A 19,442-nucleotide genomic window follows, 5' to 3' on the forward strand; every position below is an offset into this window, starting at 1 on the left:
TCCCCACCAAAATGATAAAATTTGAAAAATCTCTCGGTGAAAAGTTTTTAATTTTGAATGTCTTTAAAGTGACCAAATTTCATTTAAATATCACCATCCAGTTACAAGATATGAAATATGGCTATTACACCATGTTATCCTTAAGCATATTGGTTATCCCCTTGCTACTTCCTGTGGTGGGTATTTTACTGAATGTTTTTACTATCACACAGCCAGATGAAAGTTTTGAGTGACTTGGATGCCAAAGAAGTGGTGATGGAATTTGTTGTGTATTTACTGAAAATTGGTGATGATGCTGAGGCAACTACTGTGATGCAGGTCAGTTGTTTACCTTTTTTAACAGAAAAACTCATTAATCAGGTCATTTTAGAATGTTTTTTTTTTTCCAGGAAATTCAGTTGTAAACTGTTTTTGTTAGGAAAGTAGTCAGTGGTGAGATGGAAGCTACATGTTCGTCAAAAGGCAACTTGACTAGGAAGCTATCAGCTTTGTTTGTTAATGATGGTATCTTTGACATTACAAGGACACTACTACTGATATTTATGCCCCTATTTGAAAAAGAGCGGGCAAGTTTGTTTTGCTCATATCAGTCTTTAGACATTTTGGTGTCCTATTGATAACTTAATTAATGGTTCTCATTGGGTCAGTATATGCTCCCAGTTGCTTTTGGGTCATAAGGTCAAGGTCACAGTATATCGAGACTTGAACACTAGTGTCCGTTAACCTCCCATAGGCCATTATGGGTGGTATAATTTTTCGTCGTCAACAGTTGTGTTTAAACAACATCTCCTCAAAACCACTGAATGGATTTTGATGAAACTCTCTGTGGATGTTCCTTGGAGGATCCACAAAATTGTTCAAATAGATCCGCTAGGTTGCACATAGGGGACGCCAGAGCTAAAAATAATTTTTTTTTCAAACAACATCTCCTAAACCAATGGTTTGATTTTGAAATAATTTCACACAAGTGGTCCTTATGTCACCCTAATCCAAGATTGTTAATCCCCCACCGTGGCGGAGGGATTATAGGAATGGTCTGCGTCCGTCCTTCCGTCCGTCCGTCCTTACGTCCGTAACAAAATTGTGTCCGGTCCATATCTCCTAAACCCCTTGAAGGATTTTCATGAAACTTGGGTCAAATGATCACCTCATCAAGACGATGTGCAGAACCCATGAGTCAGCCTTGTCGGTTCAAGGTCAAGGTCACAACTCAAGGTCAAAGGTTTGAGCCTGCCATTTTGTGTCCGCTCTATATCTCCTAAACCCCTGGAAGGAATTTTATAAAACTTGGGTCAAATGATCACCTCATCAAGATGATGTGCAGAACCCACGAGTCAGCCATGCCGGCTCAAGGTCAAGGTCACAACTCAAGGTCAAAGGTTTGAGCCTTCCATTTTGTGTCTGCTCTATATCTCTTAAACCCCTTGAAGGAATTTTATAAAACTTGGGTCAAATGATCACCTCATCAAGATGATATGCAGAACCCATGAGTCAGTCATGCCGGCTCAAGGTCAAGGTCACAACTTAGGGTCAAAGGTCTGAGCCTTCCATTTCGTGTCCGCTCTATCTCTCCTAAACCCCTTGAAGGATTTTCATCAAACTTGGGTCAAACGATCACCTCATCAAGGCGATGTGCAGAACTTATGAGTCAGCCATGTCGGCTCAAGATCAAGGTCACAATTGAAGGTCAAAGGTTTGAGCCTTCCATTTCGTGTCCGCTCTATATCACCTAAACCCCTTGAAGGAATTTTATAAAACTTGGGTCAAATGATTACCTCATCAGAACGATATGCAGAAATTATGAGTCAACCATGCCAGCTCAAGGTCAAGGTCACAACTAAGGGTCGAAGGTTTGAGCCTTCCATTTGGTGTCCACTCTGTATCTCCTTAACCCCTTGAAGGATTTTCATCAAACTTGGGTCAAATGATCACCTCATCAAGAACTCATGAGTCAGCCATGTCAACTCAAGGTCAAGGTCACAACTGAAGGTCAAAGGTTTCAGCTCTGTATCTCCTAAACCCCTTGAAGGATTTTCATGAAACTTTGGTCAAATGATCACCTCATCAAGACGTTGTGCAGAATTCATGAGTCAGCCACGTCAGTTCAAGGTCAAGGTCACAGCTAAAATCAAAGGTTTACCCTTTCTTTATCCATAGCAGTGGTGGGGGATTTAGCTGTCTTTTAGACTGCCTTGTTCAAGTTATTTTAATTCGTCAAAAAACATGGCTGCCAGAGGGCGTGGTCACTTTTCTTGATATGTATATAGTGGAAACTTTAGAAATCTTCTCGTGTGAGACTGCTAGCCCGATTTTGTATTGACTTCTTACAAATGGTCCTTGTGTTCCCCTCCACAGGCTTTCAAGTAGTCCTACTTTTTCCTACTTTTCCTACTTTTTAGGTCTGTTCCTACTTTTTTCCTACTTTTTAAAAAAAGCTCCTACTACTCCTACTTTTTTTATCTAAATAAGAAGAAATATGTTAACAAATGTTGTTAGCCTGTTTGTATAATGATTTTTTTACAAAATATAAGGACTGATGGTGTACTGGTGAGGCTCTAGAGACCTTTGACATGCTGCTAGTGACCTCTAACGCATGCAGAAACCTGCTGTTATGCATGCAGAAACGTGCTGACAGTTTATTATTGGAGTTGAATACATGTACTGACATAGATATTGAAGCATAAGAGGTAACAGGTAGCTATGTACATTGAGGACCTCAGAGCATCATGAAAATAGACAGACCATATATTTTGTGATTTAAGTCCAGCTGTGTAAATATAAAAGATTCAGATTCAGACCCAGGTTCAGGACTGGGCAGAGGGTGCCCCCCTCCAAGTTTGCTGAGAAGTGACCTATACTCATCAAAGTTGCACCCAACTATTTTGGCAAAGGATTAATATTTTCTCAAAATTTAGACCAAACAGTACACCATATGTCTCCGTTTCTTACCTATATTTCAAAATTTTCCAAAGGGAGAACACTCTGACCCTCCCCCCACAAAAATGAAGAAAGTACCCTCCCAGTACCTAAAAATTAAGATAAAAAAATGCACCAGACCTCACCATTTTGTACCTGTTTTTCAAAATTTTCTAAGGAGTGTGGGGGGAGGGGAGGGGAGCCCCATGGCTTCCCTGAAAGGACTGGGATACCTCCTCCCATACCTCAAAATTTACAATAAAAAATGTACCAGGGCTCACCATTTTGTGCCTATATTTCAAAAGATTTCGGGGGGACAGCCCCCTAACCCACCAACACATAAAATTAAGAAATTCCCCCTCCCAGTACCTCAAAATTAAGACCAGAAAAGGCACCAAAGCCCACAATTTTGTACCTGTTTTGTTAAAATAAAATCCCCTGACCCCCCTAAAATGACTGGAATACCTCCTCCCATAGCTCAATATTTACACCCATAAAATGCACCAGAGCTCACCATTTCATACCTGTATTTCTGAAGTTCCAGGGGGACAGCCCTCTGACCCCACCCCACACACACTTATTAAATGAGGAGATTACCCCTCCCAATACCTCAAAATTAAGACCAAAAAATACACCAGAGACCACCATTTTGTACATGTATTTCAAAATTTTCCCGGGGGAGAGCACCCTGACCCCCCTAAAATAGCTACAATACCTCCTCCCATACCCCATAATTTACACCCATAAAATGCACCAGAGCTCACCATTTCATACCTGTATTTCAAAAGTTTCCAGGGGGAAAGCCCCTGAACCCCCAAATCATAAAATGAGGGGAATACCCGTCTAGTTCCTCATCCCTCCCCCTCACACACACACATACAGAGGCTCTCCTCCCATACCTACCCCCTCTTGGCACTGTGCACCTTGCAGGTGTACTAAAACTATCAAATATTTCTGGATCCGGTCCAGAGTTTGTTCTCAGAAGTTCCTACTATTTATCATTAGATTCCTACTTTTTTCCTACTTTATATATCAGAGGCTCCTACTTTTCTCCTAGTTTTTCATCAAGGGTCACTTGAAAGCCTGCCTCTACCAAGATTGTTCAAATGATTTGTCAAAAACATGGCCGCCAGAGGTTTATTATAATATCACCCGTATTGAAAGGGCCAACCAATTTGGCTTATGAGACACCTTTATTGTGCGTACCAATTACCTCCCAACTCCTACCACTATGCCAGGCACCAGGCGGATAGAAGTCGGTAGCCATTCATTTAACTAGCTCACAGCTCCATAACTGGCCTTTTCGGAACGAGCCCCATGACAAACATCCCCCGAATGAATGCTTCCCATGGGGCTCGAACCTCTGACCTCCAAATCCTGAGGCGGATGCCTTAACCACTAGGCCATGGTGACCTATATGTATTTATAAATAAATAATAAATAAAAATATTCTTGCCAGTTTCCTTTTAATGCTTAGCATCAAGCAAGGGAGCTACTGATACCTTTTTTCACGTCTTTGGTAAGACGCGGATGGGGATCGAACCCACGACCTCCCGCACTTGAAGCCGACGATCTACTACTAGGCTATCAAGGCAGTATTTCCCAATTAACTCATGAATACATGTACAAGGTGCCAATACAAAAATATGCAATATATTTTCTGAAGTTTATGCAGAAAGTTTATTGGAAGTACAGTTTCCTTTTTAACAAAGAAAACCCATAGTGTAATTGAATATTTTAGGAAGTACGGAAGAGGCACGGTCTGAAGAAAGTTACGAGTGGAGATAGAGAGAAGTATATGGAGAAACTACATAAAGCATATCTTGGTCTACTCTGGTATTTGGAATGGAAAAAATACAAGAAACAATGTGATGAACTGAGTATGCAGCGAAGTGGATTCCGACAAAGTGAGTAAAACTTTCCTCATGTATGCCATAGATACAGTGATTATTATAATTGTTGACTGTTTTAGAGGAGTTTTTATTGTTGGCCCAAGTTGAATCAATTAATAAAATTAAATAAAATTCCGGTTTATTTTGTTTTTAAGAAGTTAACTGATTTAAACATCCTATCAGCAAACGGAGATTTTCAATGTTTTGTCCGTACTTACTTTTGATGCCAGTTTACCCATTAACTTTAAGATAAAAGTTTAGGTGGTTGTCAGATGTTAGCATGGTCTGGCTAGGAAACCATGGGTCTTGAGTTCGAGGCCCTGTTCCTCAAACTAAAAATTACTTGCTTTGGGATAAAAAGTCCTTTGTATTGGTGCTTTACACATTGCATGCTTAAGAGCCAAGGATATTTCTTGAAATGGGAGTGTCTTCTGAATCTTGCACTTTCCTCCAACTTAACATTACTGACAGTCTCCTGGAGGAGTTGCATGTTACTGGTGGCGACTATTAATGAACTTACAAACAAATCTCAATTCAAAGGATCAGTTAGTTGGCAAATACGGGGTTTGCTTATGGTTACCTACAGTTTTGCTTGTTAAGAGTTATTAGATTGGGGTAGATGTCGGTCGGGTGGACGGGCGGCGGCGGTGGCGGTGGAGTCAAACTGGTGTTTCCGGTCAATAACTTTTGTTTCGGTAAAGATATTTGAATAAAACTTGGTATGTATGTAGCTTATATCAAAACAAAGGCTGGGATTGATTTTGGGGTTTCTGGGGTCAAGGTCAAGGTCACTGTTACTTAAAATAGAAAAAGGGTTTCCAGTCAATAACTTTTGTTTCAGTAAAGATATTTGAATAAAAGTTGGTATGTATGTAGCTTATATCAAGACAAAGGCTGGGATTGATTTTGGGGTTTCTGGGGTCAAGGTCAAGGTCACTGTTACTTAAAATAGAAAAAGGGTTTCCAGTCAATAACTTAACTTAGGAATGAGCTATCATGATGAAACTTGGTGTATAGAAAACTTATATAAAGTTGTAGCTTGGGATTGATTTTGGGGTTTCTGGGATCAAGGTCAAGGTCATTGTTACTAAAAATAGGGTTAGGGTTAGGGTTAGCATATCTTCTACATGCGTGGAGGGATTTTGATGAATGTTGGCACAATTGTTCACCATCATGAGACGGAGTGTCATGCGCAAGAACCAGGTCCCTAGGTCTAAGGTCAAGGTCACACTTACAGGTCAAAGGATACAAGAATGGAAACTTTGTCTGGAACATATCTTCTTCATGCATAGAGGGATTTTGATGTAACTTGGCACAATTATACACCATCATGAGACGAAGTGTCTTGCGCAGTTCCCTTCTTTAGAATTACTTCCCTTTGTTGTTACTATAAATAGCTTATATTGTAACTTTTTCATTACTAGACATAGGGAAAAATCGAGACCACTTTTCTGTAGTACAATATGCATGTTACATCCAATTTTGAGGTGTATTTTGACCAATCTCTACCTGGTAAGGATTTCTGTGTGAACTTACAATTTTCTTTTTTTTTTGTATTTTTTTTTTTTTTTTTTTTTTTTTTTTTTTTTTTAAGATTAACTTCCCTTAGTTGTTACTATAAATAACTTATATTGTAACTTTTTTATAATTGACCGTAGGGAAAAACCAAGACCACTTTTCTGTGGTACAACATAGTTGTTACTTTCTAATTTTAGGTGTATTTTAAGGTATCTCCTACCTGGTAAGGATTTTTTTTGTGGACTTAGAAAAACAAAAGAATTACAATGATTACTAAACAACCACAAAATTAAAATAACATCTGCAAATACAGGTGCTAGAGTACTCTTGTTTATTCTTATGAAAAGTGTTGAAAACCTGGTTTCGTGGCATTGCCGCGTTTCTTGTTTAACTACAAATAGGTTATAGCTCATTTGTTGACCTTCTAATGAAATAAGTTCTTGCTTTTACTTTATTGCGCTTTGTTACTGAAAAACTTAATTTCATTCAAAATTCAATGAATTATCTAGAACCTATATTTGCAGTCTGCAAGCTACAAATTTATATTCCCATGAAATGGCCATTTTGGCTGAATACAAAATTTTATCAAAAAATAAACTATTTCACAGCATTCATAAGGTTAGACTTTGGAGAATAGATTTTGACACTCATGATTTGTAACTGAATCTCAGACTTGCTGTTATTCTCAGAATGTATTTTATTGCAGGTGACAGTTTAAGCCAGCACTTAATGCAGTCACAGAAGCAGTCACTAACAATGCAGATAAAGAACTTCAGTGACAGAGCCATATCTTGCTTCAAGGAATTGGAAGGATATCCAGGAGTCTGGGATATATTTGTTACCAAACATGCAGAGGTATCATGAAATCAGTAGTATTCTTGAGAGGGTTACTTTCATTGGTTCGGGGAAATTAACTAATGTAAAAATAAATTGCTATTCATTATAGCTTTAAGAAGTCATGTCCCCATATGACATCTTTTTGGCCAAAACCACAGAATTTTTTCCATAAAATTGAATGATTTCACAGAAATCTATAAAAAAGTTGTGACAAAGCTGAAAGGAGTGAAAATGTGACTTGTTTGAAATGAAATGGTGACTTCAGAGCTAAATGTATAATCTCATGAGTTTTAACAACTGTGGACTAAATGTTTTAATATGAATTAAGTGGACAATGTTTTTAGCTCGATTTTTAAAGTTTTGCATGCAAGTATATATAGCTATCATTTAAAGGCATATAGCTTTGAAACTTATTTTTGTTCATTTTCTAGGTCAATTACCAACCTCACTGGGTCAAGTCCCATAACTCTGAAATGTATTTTGGCCAAATTATGCCTCCTTTTGGACTTAAAACTTCTGGTTTAAGTTTTGCATCTCCAAAACTAATGCAGATACTGGATTGAAACTCTATAGATATTTTAACATTTAGGGTAATATTCCTGTTTCTGGGACAACATTAAGAGTAGTCGAGTATTTTCTGTCTTATGGATAGCTCTTGTTTATTTGTCTGTTTGTCTCTATGAGTAGAGTGGTCAGTATGAACACAATCATGATTTCTGATAATTACTAACAGTTGCCAAATTCTTAGCCAGGTCAGCTTGGAAATTACTGCTGTTGCAATATAGATTATAAAGAATATCAGAAACAATTCTTTTCTGCCCACAAATTTTTACGTTACAAGAAATAGGTAAAAAAGTTCGCTTCTACAGTGGGAAAAAATTCTAGTTTAATTTCAGTTGCTGGTCTGTGATGGTAAACAGATGGATGCTTTCTCCTTGTTGAAGAGCTACTGCGATAATAATGGAGACAGCTTGAATGCTCACAAATACTTGTATGATTTTTGTCAGAAGCACTTCCCTGAACATGACGATAAAATATGGAGCCTGAAGGTAAGTACAACAAAAGGTTAAATATAATGATGTAAATACAGTGAAACCTTTATGAAGCAGCCAGTCAAGGGAGTGACAATCCGGTTGCTTAAGGCAGGTGGCTACTTAAGGTAGTTCTGCACTTCTGATGAACCGGAAGTGATGGCGTAAGATCTTTTATCCGGAAAAGGTAGAATAAAGCCTGGATTCGACGTACGGAAATGAAAATAATTTAATGAATTAATTGCAACCTGTGAGTAAATCTATTACAATGGCACTGTTTCTATCTTTCTAAAGAAAATATATGATATTAAAACATCTGACACATTAAATAATTCAAAATAATGTCTTAAAATTAGCTTGAAATGATTGGTTGATTTTAATCATGATCAAATATCTCAAAAGTAAGCACACAGACCTATACATTATATTTCACTACATTATAGACCATATGATTATTTACTACTGTGAGAAGTCTCATTGAAATCTACATTGTAGAAAAATTTCTATTCGCAAAAATGTTATGGAAGTTGTGATTTTCGCGTAGACTCACATTATAAAACTTGCGTGAGGTCCCAAATTTTTTAATCAATCTAGCAAAAATCACGCACACTAACTTATCTATTTTATTTGCTGCAGTTTCTAAGCAAATTCTGAAGTTTTGAAAAGTCGGGATTTAATCAAATTCTACATTGTAGAAAAAATAAGTCAGGTGAATGCTTAGGCATGTTTATTTGTATTTATGAAAAATACTACCAAGATCAAAGCAGGCATTATGAAATATCCAAAGGGCCCTCCATGGCTGAGTGGTTAAGACTGCTGACTTGGAATCAGTTGCCCCTCACTTCTATGGGTTACAGTCCTGCTCTGGTTGCCATGTGAGGAACCTGTAATCCAGCTAGCTTCAGGAAGGTTTGTGGTTCTATTTAGGTGCCCACCAGTGTCTGAAATAATGTCTGGAGGGCCTCTATTGGTCGGTCTTCCTCCACCCCTGAACGTGGAAAGATGCTGTATGGCATAAATTGTATATCTGTGACTCGAAATCCAACAAAACTAAAACAGAAAAAAATGAAATATCTAAGGCTTTTTGGCCTGTATTTATATTTCTATTGATTGTGGAATAAAAAGAAAATATTTCATGGGCTGGATAGTAACTAAAAATGGAGTTCAATATCTTATTTCAAGTCGTTGTAACACAGGGTTTGCAGAATACTTTACAAGTCCAAGAACTTGATGATTGTCCAAGAAAACACCTTGAAAAGACTGATACCCTACAAAACTGGGAAAATTTCTTTAATTCTGGGGAAAAAAGCTTGAATTTCACCCAGAAATCCTTGAAAAAAAATCTTGTCAGCAACTTGTTTTGTGGAAAGAATAAATGTTAAAAAAAATATAGTATTTGGTTTCTTATCGATACTTGTATTCACCAGTAAAGGTAATTAGTGGAGGTCTGAGTCAGTAGTTACTAGAAGTAGAGATCTGCAAAGTGTATTTGAAGTAAATTTTGCAATTATAATCACTTCATTTTCCGAACTCTATTAATTTCATTTCAGATTGTTGCTCAGTTGTCTCCCTCAGATGGTTTGGTTCTAGATCTCTGCTCACAACTCATAGCAGGTAAGAAATCATGTGCAAATATTTATACTTGAATGTTAAGTCTGATAACTGCAACTTCAGTGCGGAAATTTCTTCTTGCATGGCAGTATATTTGCTTTACATTTGTCATCCACATTTTCGGTTGTAAAATACATTTTAACTTTGAATGTCCTTTATTGATATTTCTCATGTCTATTTCTTTGAGTTTTAAGCTCACCTGAGCACAATGTGCTCGTGGTGAGCTATTGTGATCACGCTGTGTTCGCCCTTTCGTCTAGTCGTCAGTCGTCGACAATTGTTTTTAAACGACACATCAAAAACCACTGAATGGATTTTGATGAAACTTGGCCATGAAATTCCTTGGGTGGTCCTCCACAAAAGTTGTTCAAACGGTTCTGCTTGGTTGCACATAGGGGTGCCAGAGCTAAAAATAGAAAAAACTTCAAACGACATCTCCTCCTAAACCGATGGCCTATTTTGAAATAATTTCACACAAATGGTCCTTATGTCACCCTCTACCAAGATTGTTCAAATAACACCGATTCATCAAAAAACATGGCTGCCAGAGGGCGTGGTCACTTTTCCCTGTATGCACATAGTGGAAAATTAAAAAATCTTTGTGTGTGAAACTGTTGGCCCAATTTTAAAATAATTTTACACAAACCATCCATATGTGACCCTCTACCAAGATTGTTCAAATTATACCAATTCGTCAAAAAACATGGCAGCCAGGGGTTTGGTCACTTTTCCCTATATGTATATAGTGGAAATTTAAAAAATCTTCTCGTGTGAAACTGCTGGCCTGATTTTAAAATAATTTCACACAAATGGTCCTTGTGTGACCCACTACCAAGATTGTTCAGATTAATTTGATTTGTCAAAAAACATGGTTGTCAGAGGGCGTGGTTGCTTTTCCATATACGTATATAGTGGAAACATTAAAACTCGTTTTTTCTCTACCATAGCTGTCCAAATTATTGCCCTAAGGTCAAAAATGGCCATGCCCCTGTGTGTGACATGTACTTACTATAGGCAAATATATAAGAAACTTTGTACTGTCTACCATAATTGTTCAAATTATTGCCCCAAGTTCAAAAATGTATGTGACATGTATATAATATAGGCTAACATGGAAGTAACATAACTTTGTACTTGTACCATTACATTACGCGAACACACTTGAAGCCTTGTACACAGGTGAGGGCTTTAGGGGCAGTGACCCTTTTATTTTAATTGTCAAAATTTCATTATTTTCCATTCTTTCTAAAATTGAGTTTTGAAAACTGAGCCTGTTTTTCAGTTTGAAATGCGGAAATTACTGTTTGTGTTAAGTCCTTGAATTTTTAGCTCACCTGAGCGAAAGGCTCAAGGTGAACTTTTGTGACTGCTTGATGTCTGTTGTCCGTCGTGTGTCCGTCAACAGTTTTTAAAAAAAATCATCTTCAGAACTACTGGGCAGATCCTTGGGTGACCCCTTCCATAATTGCCCAAATAATTAATATCCATTCAGAACTGACCATGGCAACCAAAAGGAAAATCTTTAAAATCTTCTCCTCATAGGCTGCTAGCCAGATTTCAAAAATATTTTGTAGAAATGGTCTCTAGATGACCCTCTACCAAAAGTGCTTAAGCTGTTATATTTGGATAAAAAACATGGCCGCCAGGGGGCAGGGCTTGTTTTCCCTATATGACTCTATTGTAAATTTCAAAGATCTTCTTCTTCAAAACCACTGGACAGATTTACACAAAACTTCACAGAAACTTCACAGAAATGATTCTTGATCCTTTCCTAGGTGGTTTTCTACCAAAATTGCTTACGCTACTCTATTTCGGTAAAAACATGGCCGCCAGGGGGCAGGGCTTGTTTTCCCTATATGACTTTATTGTAAATTTCAAAAATCTTCTCCAAAACCACTGGGCAGATTTACACTAAACTTCACAGAAATGATTCTTGGGTGGCCCCCTTTCAAACTTACCCAAAGAATTAAAATCCATTCAGAACTGTGGTTGTCATGGCAACCGAAAAGGAAATCTTTAAAAATCTTCTTCTCAGAAACTGTAAGCCGGATTTCAACAATTATTTTGTAGAAATGATCTCTAGGTGACTTTCTACCAAAATTGCTTAAGCCATACTATTTTGTTAAAAAACATGGCTGCCACATTGTCTAGTGGACTTCTACCAAGATTGTTCAAGTTATGATCCCAGGGTCATCTGTAGGAAAAACATAAAAAAATGTTCTCCTTTGAAACCGAGAGGCAACAGAGCTTAGATATTTTACATGTGGCATTGTCAAGAGGTCCTTTACTAAGATTGTTCAAATCATGACCTAGGGTCCATTTAAAGCCCTGCCCTGGGGTCACCTAGTTTTTATATAAGTTATACAGGAAAAATATTTCAAAAATTATCTGATCATATTTCCTAGACTGTTTAATTATAATTACCCCTAGTAATTAGGGGTCACATGACTGTGACCTTGATGTACTGATCTACTTGCTTTTAGCTCACCTGAGCCAAAGGCTCATGGTGAGCTTTTGTGACCGCTCAATGTCCGTCGTCCGTCCGTCAACATTTTCTAAAAAAATCTTCTTCTTGAAAACCACTGGGCAGAATTACACCAAACTTCACAGGAATGATCCTTGGGTGGCCCCCTTTCAAAATTATTCAAAGAATTGAATTCCATGCAGAACTCTGGTTGCCATGATTTAAAAATCTTCTTGTCCAAAACCGCAAGGCGTAGAGCCTTGATATTGGGCATGTGACATCATCTAATGGTCCTCTATGAAAATTGTTCAAATTATACCCCTGGGGTGAAAAGAGGCCCCGCCCCGGGGGCACAAGTTTTACATAGACTTATTTAGGAATAAACTTTAAAAATCTTCTTGTCTAAACCCACAAGACCTAGGCCTTTGATATTTGGTATGTAGCATTGCCTTGTGGTCCTCTACCAAAATTATTCAAATTATAACCCTAGGGTGAAAAGAGGCCCTGCCCCGGGGATCTCAAGTTTTACTTAGACTTATATAGGAAAAAAAAATCTTCTTGCCTGAAATTTCAAGGCCTAGGCTTTTGATATTTGTTATGTTGCATACCCTAGTGGTCCTCTACCATATTTGTTCAAATTATGTCCCTTGGGTGAAAAGAGGCCCTGCCCTGGGGGTCCCAAGTTTTACATAGACTTATATAGGAAAAAACCATAAAAATCTTCTTGTCTGAAACCACAAGGCCTAGGCCTTTGATATTCGGTATGTAGCATTGCCTAGTGGTCCTCTACCGAAATTGTTCAAATTATGCCCCTGGGGTGAAAAGAGGCCCCGCCCAGGGGGTCACTTTTTATATGAGTTATATAGGAATAAATAGTTAAGAAATTATCAGATCATATTTCCTAGACTGTTTAATTATAATTACCTGATGACCCCAAGTGATTAGGGGTCACTTGACTGTGACCTTGACCTACTTTCTTGTTTTTTATGCCCCCGAAGGGAGGCATATTAGTTTTTAACTGTCCGTCCGTTCGTTAGTTTGTTCGTTAGTTCATCACAACGTTAACTTTTTGCATGAAGGCACTTTACTCGCGAACCACTGCACCCAGGACCTTCAAACTTCACATGCTGATAGTACTTATTGAGTACACGAACCCTACTGACTTTAGGGTCACCAGGTCAAAGGTCAAGGTCACAGGGGCCAATGTTAACTTTTTGCATGAAGGCACTTTACTCGCGAACCACTGCACCCAGGACCTTCAAACTTCACATGCTGATAGTACTTATTGAGTACACGACCCCTATTGACTTTGGGGTCACCAGGTCAAAGGTCAAGGTCACAGGGGCTAATGTTAACTTTTTGCATGAAGGCACTTTACTCGCGAACCACTGCACCCAGGACCTTCAAACTTCACATGCTAATAGTACTTATTGAGTGCACGACCCCTATTGACTTTGGGGTCACCAGGTCAAAGGTCAGGATCACCAGGTCAAAGGTCAAGGTGCTGTGGGGGCATTTGTCACCATTAGTGACAGCTCTTGTTAAGATACAGTCTTGAAATTTGAATGACATGTACAGTTTTGCACACTGATCTTAAAACTGACTTTCAGTGACCATGAATGTGACCTACGGACCTACTTTCTAATATTTTAGCATCAGTTTGCCATTTTAAACATATGGCTCATATAACTCAGGTGAGCGATTCAGGATCATCATGACCCTCTTGTTTAAGATGCAGCCTGGAAATTTGGATGACATATACAGTTTTGCACACCGATCTTAAAACTGACTTTCTGTGACCACGAATGTGACCTACTGACCTACTTTCTTAATATTTTAGCATAGATTTGACATTTGAAACATGTTCACACAACTGGGAAAAGATTTCAATGCTTACTTACATTTGACTTTCTTACCTGATCTCTTACACTTGTCAATGTAGCTCACATTACTCAGGTGAGTGATCCAGGGTCATCATGACCCAATTGTTTCCCAGTTTTAAATGTTTTCTTGTATTTGGCACTTTTGTAGAACACACCAGATTAGCATTCATGGTTGTGTTAGATTGGTCTAAGCTGTCCCATATATCTGCAGTATTGTCACAGAAATATGATATTTCACTCACAATGACGTAAAGACAATGCTCTATAGTGGTATGCCTTCTGTTTAACTTTTACCCTGCTAAATTTCTAAAATGGACGGGTCTATCATACAATTTGAGCATTACGTTTTATTATTCAAAGGGATGTTCACTGAAAATTTACTGACCGAAAAGTGAATAGTGCAGACCAAGATCAGCCTGCACTGGTTGCAAAAGTAGAATCACTTGCTTAATCGTTTGTTAGATACAGCAAACTGTAAGAAACAAAATACAGTGATGACGAAAATCTGCAAAATCTCCATGGTTTAAAAAATTGCTCTTTTTCATGCTCAAGTCACAAGACACGTCCTATTAACATATCTTCTGTTGCTAAACAAATCGGTAAGTAAAGATAGTGCTACATAGAGTTTTTTTAGGTACTTTTTATCGAGCTTGCTTGCGGAAGCGAAGATATAGTTGTCCAAATGGCTGTTCGGTGTCTGTGTGTGCGCCGTGCGTTGTGCGTCATGCATGCGTGCGTCCATCCAGATTTGTTTGTCTGGACCATAACTTTGACATGCATGGAGCAATCTTGTTTATACTTGTCATGAATGTTAACCTCAGTGAGACGTTATCATGCACACACCCCAGGTTCCTATTTCAAAGGTCAAGGTCACAGTTGGAGGTCAAAGGTCATGTCAGATCTTGTCCGGCCTATAACTTTGACATGCATTGAGGAATTTTGTTTATATTTAGCACGCTTGTTTAACTCAATGAGACGGAGTTTCATGTGCAAACCCCAGGTTCCTATCTCAAAGGTCAAGGTCACAGTTAGGGGTCAAAGGGCAGGCTCGACATGTTGCCTATGGGCGTCTAGTGTTCATTTGTATTTTGTTTCATGGATTGACACATTGAATGATAATGATTTCACAGTAACTTTGTTGTCTAATTTATACAGTGACAATGTCTGAAATTTGGTAAAATGTCATTGATAAATGAGCAAATAAAAGTGAAATCAAAGATCTATGAAATAAAACAGATCAAAAATGCTCTCAAGAATCTGAGTGAAATCTCATAAAATTTCATGGCAGCCATAAGGAACCTTGCTTGGTCTTGACTCAGTTGCCTCAATGCAAAAGATTAGTTGATAAGATTGATACATAATTTTATGAGTAGTCAGTCAATTACAATTCTGTTTATAACTATTTCTTAACTATCTTCATTCAAAAAGATATTGTACAATCTTTGAAATTCATTTACAGAGTCCTTACAAATATGTTTGTTTTTACTTCCTGTTTGTGACATATGTTGCAGTAAATACTTCACCAGTAATGTGGTGTATGTTTATAAAAAAGGAAAAGTTGTTTTGTAAAAACAGAAGGCAAGGATTAAAAAAAAAAGGCAAAGCAAATTTGAGCAGGGATAATGGTTCTAGAGATCAAAATAAGCTGTGAATAAATTTGTAGTGGCCAAATAATTATATTTTATGATTTTGCCATTCTTTGAAGAAGTTCAAAGGTTAGAACACAAACAGGAAGCCTTAGGTTTGAATCCTAGGAGATTTATATGTTCTCTGATAAAAAAAACTGCATGTCTAAGATCAATGGTCGACCGCCTGTTATTAATGTCTATTCACCTTTGCCTTTGATTCATGTTGGGAAGTTGCCAGTTACTTGTGGAGAAAAGATTAATACTAGTAAGAAAGTCAGGTATATCGGTTTAGGATAACTGACAGTATATTAATGCAATACAACAACAAACAAACATTTAATTTAGGCATAAAAAAGTTGGCCTATTGCAATTGCTTGTTAAGGAAATGTTAATAGAAACCATTCCTAACATTAATTGTAGAAAACAATAAAACTGTTTTCTTCTCTTAAGTAGGCATGCTATACTTCTGAATAGCCTTCCTGACACTGCAAATGTAATGGTTCTAATTGGACAATTTTTTACTCTTTCTGTTTGAGCAAGTCTAATTGGACAACTTCATATTTATATTATCACTTGAAAAATATATTGCATTAAACACATCCTTTATGGAGATTTGGAGAAAGCACTTATTATCTTCCTTCTTCGACATAGGTCAAGTTTAGGTGGAAGGAAAACAAGAAGAGCTTTTATTATTACTGTGTAATGAAAGATATCTCTTCAAAATGGAAAAAATAATCTCTTTGTATCTCATACTTACATTCACAGAATTGTTTCTGTGTTTAGTGTTGTCCGAAAGGATTAATTACAGTTCAAGACAGACTCAGAGAATCACAAATACGGAGATAAGGTTGGATTCAGTTGCACGTGATATCGCAGTTTTCAGACTTGATATCCTTCAAATTTGGGAACATCTTGATCAGCTGAACATATCTTGTTTAAAAAATTGTGATTCGTCAAGTTTGCCTACGGTAGAAATAAACAAGAGTGAATTGTCGGCAAAAACTGATCATGAGATGAGACTATATTCTGCATTTAAACTAGAAAAGAAAGCAGTTCGCAATATTTTACATAAAATTGACAACAATGTAACTAATTTTCAAGAGCAAATATTAGCAGAAATGAGAGCGCTTCAAGAAAGCCACGCCAGTGTTAAGACTAAGTTGAATGATAAGGTGCCTAAAATTGAAAAATCCTCCGAGGGCTTGAAGTCTTTGGATAAATACACCAAGTCAGTGTTGATTAAACAAGAAGCAAGAATTGAGTCATTGGAGAAAGAAATGAATAGATACAAAACTGCTTTTGAAACTACAAAAGAGGAATTGACTTCTGTGAAGTTTACATTAATGGAATTGGAGGAGTTTAAAGAGAAAGTTCTTAACAACCTGTATAAACTATCAGATTGTCCATCAAAATGGCATAAATTCTCTGGATCATGTTACTACTTCAGTACATCGACTTCAAATTGGACTGAAGCCAACACAAACTGCAGAAAAGAAGGTGCACATCTAGTTGAGTATGACAGAATCGATGAAGTGGAATTTGTTCTGGGTTTAGTCCTCTCTGTTGAAAAAGCTTGGAGTGAATCTAAGTATGCAGGATTTTGGGCAGGAGGGTCCGACATTGACAAAGAAGGTGATTGGATATGGAGTGGCTCAGGTAAAAAAGTAGATACAGGTTTTGTAAACTGGTACAGACCACAACCAGATGATTACAGAGGGAAGGAAGACTGTATGATGAGTTGTATTAAACTGCAAGGACAGTGGAATGATGGTTGGTGCCCATCAAAACAGAGATATGTTTGTGAAAAAACACTACTGGTGTAATTTTAAACCTCTGTATTCAATAATTGTTGCATTTATTGCTTTTGTATTAATCGGATATAAATTGTAAAGGAAAAATTACCGGTTTCTTGTTCTGTTTCTCATATTGTTGAAATTGTTCATTAGAGTAAAGACTGTAAATAGCTTGCACTTCAAAATGTAGGATGAAATATTATTTTATTAAATAGTACTAAACTAAGCAAGAGAATTTTGACAGTCAAAGGCATGCTTAATAATATGCAAAAACTCCATGAAAAAATATGAACAATTAATAAAACTGTTAAAAGTACAAAATGTCTGTAATTTCACTTAAATTCTGTCCAGCAATGAGTTTCTAATCAGGTTTTTCAAAAAATCCTAGTTTTAAGATTGGCATGGCGAATATCAAATGGTGGGTGGGCAGGTATGTGGCGTCAGACTTTGGTTTCCACTCAGTTGTGAATCACTAGATAATAATGGTAAAAATGATTATCTTTTACCCATTTTAAACATAAAAATACAAGGTTTTTCCATATCAGTGAAAGATAAATATTTTGATTAATAAATTCTTAATTATTAATCCCCCGCCACGAGTGGTGGGGGGGGGGGGGGTTATAAGAATGGTCTTCATCTGTCCTTCTGTCTTCAGTCCTTTCGTCTGTCCATAACATTTTTTGTCTGCTCTGTATTTCCTAAACCCCTTGAAGGATTTTTATGAAACTTTGGTCAAATGATCACCTCATCAAGACAATGTGCAGAACTCATGAGTTAGCCATGTCGGCTTAAGGTCAAGGTCACAACTCTAGGTAAAAGGTTTGAGCCTTCCATTTCTTGTCTGCTCTGTATCTCCTAAACCCCTTGAAGGATAATCCTGAAACTTGGGTCAAATGATCACCTCATCAAGATGATGTGCAGAACTCATGAGTCAGTCATGTTGGCTCAAGGTCAAGGTCACAACTCAAGATCAAAGGTTTGAGCCTTCAATTTTGTGTCCACTCTGTATCTCCTAAACCCCTTGAAGGATAATCATGAAACTTAGGTCAAATGATTACCTCATCAATACAATTTGCAGAACCCATGAGTCAGCCATGTTGGCTCAAGGTCAAGGTCATAACTCAGGGCTTTTTCACCCTATCTCACGGGGCCGATATTCGGCCCCATTCCCAATGCCAAATATGCTCTATTTTTCCCAATCTGGAGCAAAAAATTCCCAATCCAATGAAAAATTTCCCAACTGAAATCAGTTACTTTCTGTTTTTCAGTAATAATTCTTGCACAATTAGTTTTGTTTGCCAAGTAAATCAAACAAAATGTTGGAAAAACCAACTCGTTTCTATTTTTAGTAACATGATCGTCTGCAACCTCGGCAAAAAATAATTACAAGATTTTGCTGAAGAAATGTATGATTTGTATGCAAAAACCTCTCAAAATGCATAAAAACACAAATATTAATTGAATAAAGTACCCAAAACATGTTGACAGGTAGTTCTTATACCATTAAAATCAATTGTCACATATTTTCACGACCCAGCTTTTACACTCGAAAATACACGCACTTTGCCATTCTACTTTTTGGATAATTTCAGTTATAACTTTGGTGAAAACAAACTGTAAACAAAAATTTTCGCATGACAAATAAAGAGTTACTGTATTTTTAGGCAATATTGGAACACAAACCTGAAAAAAAATCTCAAAATTTCGCAAGGGGATAGGCCTACTGTCTACCAGTAAAATTTGAAACTGAAGATTTAAATAATATATATTAATTAAAAACTCACTTAATTTGTCAGTATATTTTCCCAAATTTGACAATTTACCGCGTTAAAAATTCCCAATATGACCAGGGGCCTTTTTCCCAAAAAC

At 37.3% G+C, this 19,442-nt stretch overlaps 2 protein-coding genes across 2 annotated transcripts in view; both read left to right on the forward strand.

The window, feature by feature from the left end:
* The window catches only part of LOC123532948 (TATA box-binding protein-associated factor RNA polymerase I subunit A-like), a 61,078-nt gene that overhangs the window by 11,363 nt on the left and 30,273 nt on the right, over positions 1-19,442 (forward strand). Inside the window, exons 5-9 of the mRNA XM_053551921.1 lie at positions 213-318; positions 4,658-4,823; positions 7,033-7,181; positions 8,060-8,212; positions 9,745-9,808. Coding sequence (XP_053407896.1) covers positions 213-318; positions 4,658-4,823; positions 7,033-7,181; positions 8,060-8,212; positions 9,745-9,808 — 638 coding nt within the window. The remainder of the gene's footprint in view (positions 1-212; positions 319-4,657; positions 4,824-7,032; positions 7,182-8,059; positions 8,213-9,744; positions 9,809-19,442) is intronic.
* Positions 16,363-17,681, forward strand: LOC123532961 (asialoglycoprotein receptor 1-like). Its single transcript, XM_045314598.2, has one exon. It carries the CDS (start codon positions 16,503-16,505, stop codon positions 17,601-17,603), a length of 1,101 nt encoding a protein of 366 aa, XP_045170533.2. The 5' UTR covers positions 16,363-16,502; the 3' UTR covers positions 17,604-17,681.

The sequence above is a fragment of the Mercenaria mercenaria genome, chromosome 1 (genome assembly GCF_021730395.1).
Source record: "Mercenaria mercenaria strain notata chromosome 1, MADL_Memer_1, whole genome shotgun sequence".
Classification (NCBI taxonomy): domain Eukaryota; kingdom Metazoa; phylum Mollusca; class Bivalvia; order Venerida; family Veneridae; genus Mercenaria; species Mercenaria mercenaria.

Coding starts and splice junctions, on each gene's coding strand:
- LOC123532961 (XM_045314598.2), top strand. CDS start 16,503: ATGGAAAAAATAATCTCTTTGTATCTCATACTTACATTCACAGAATTG.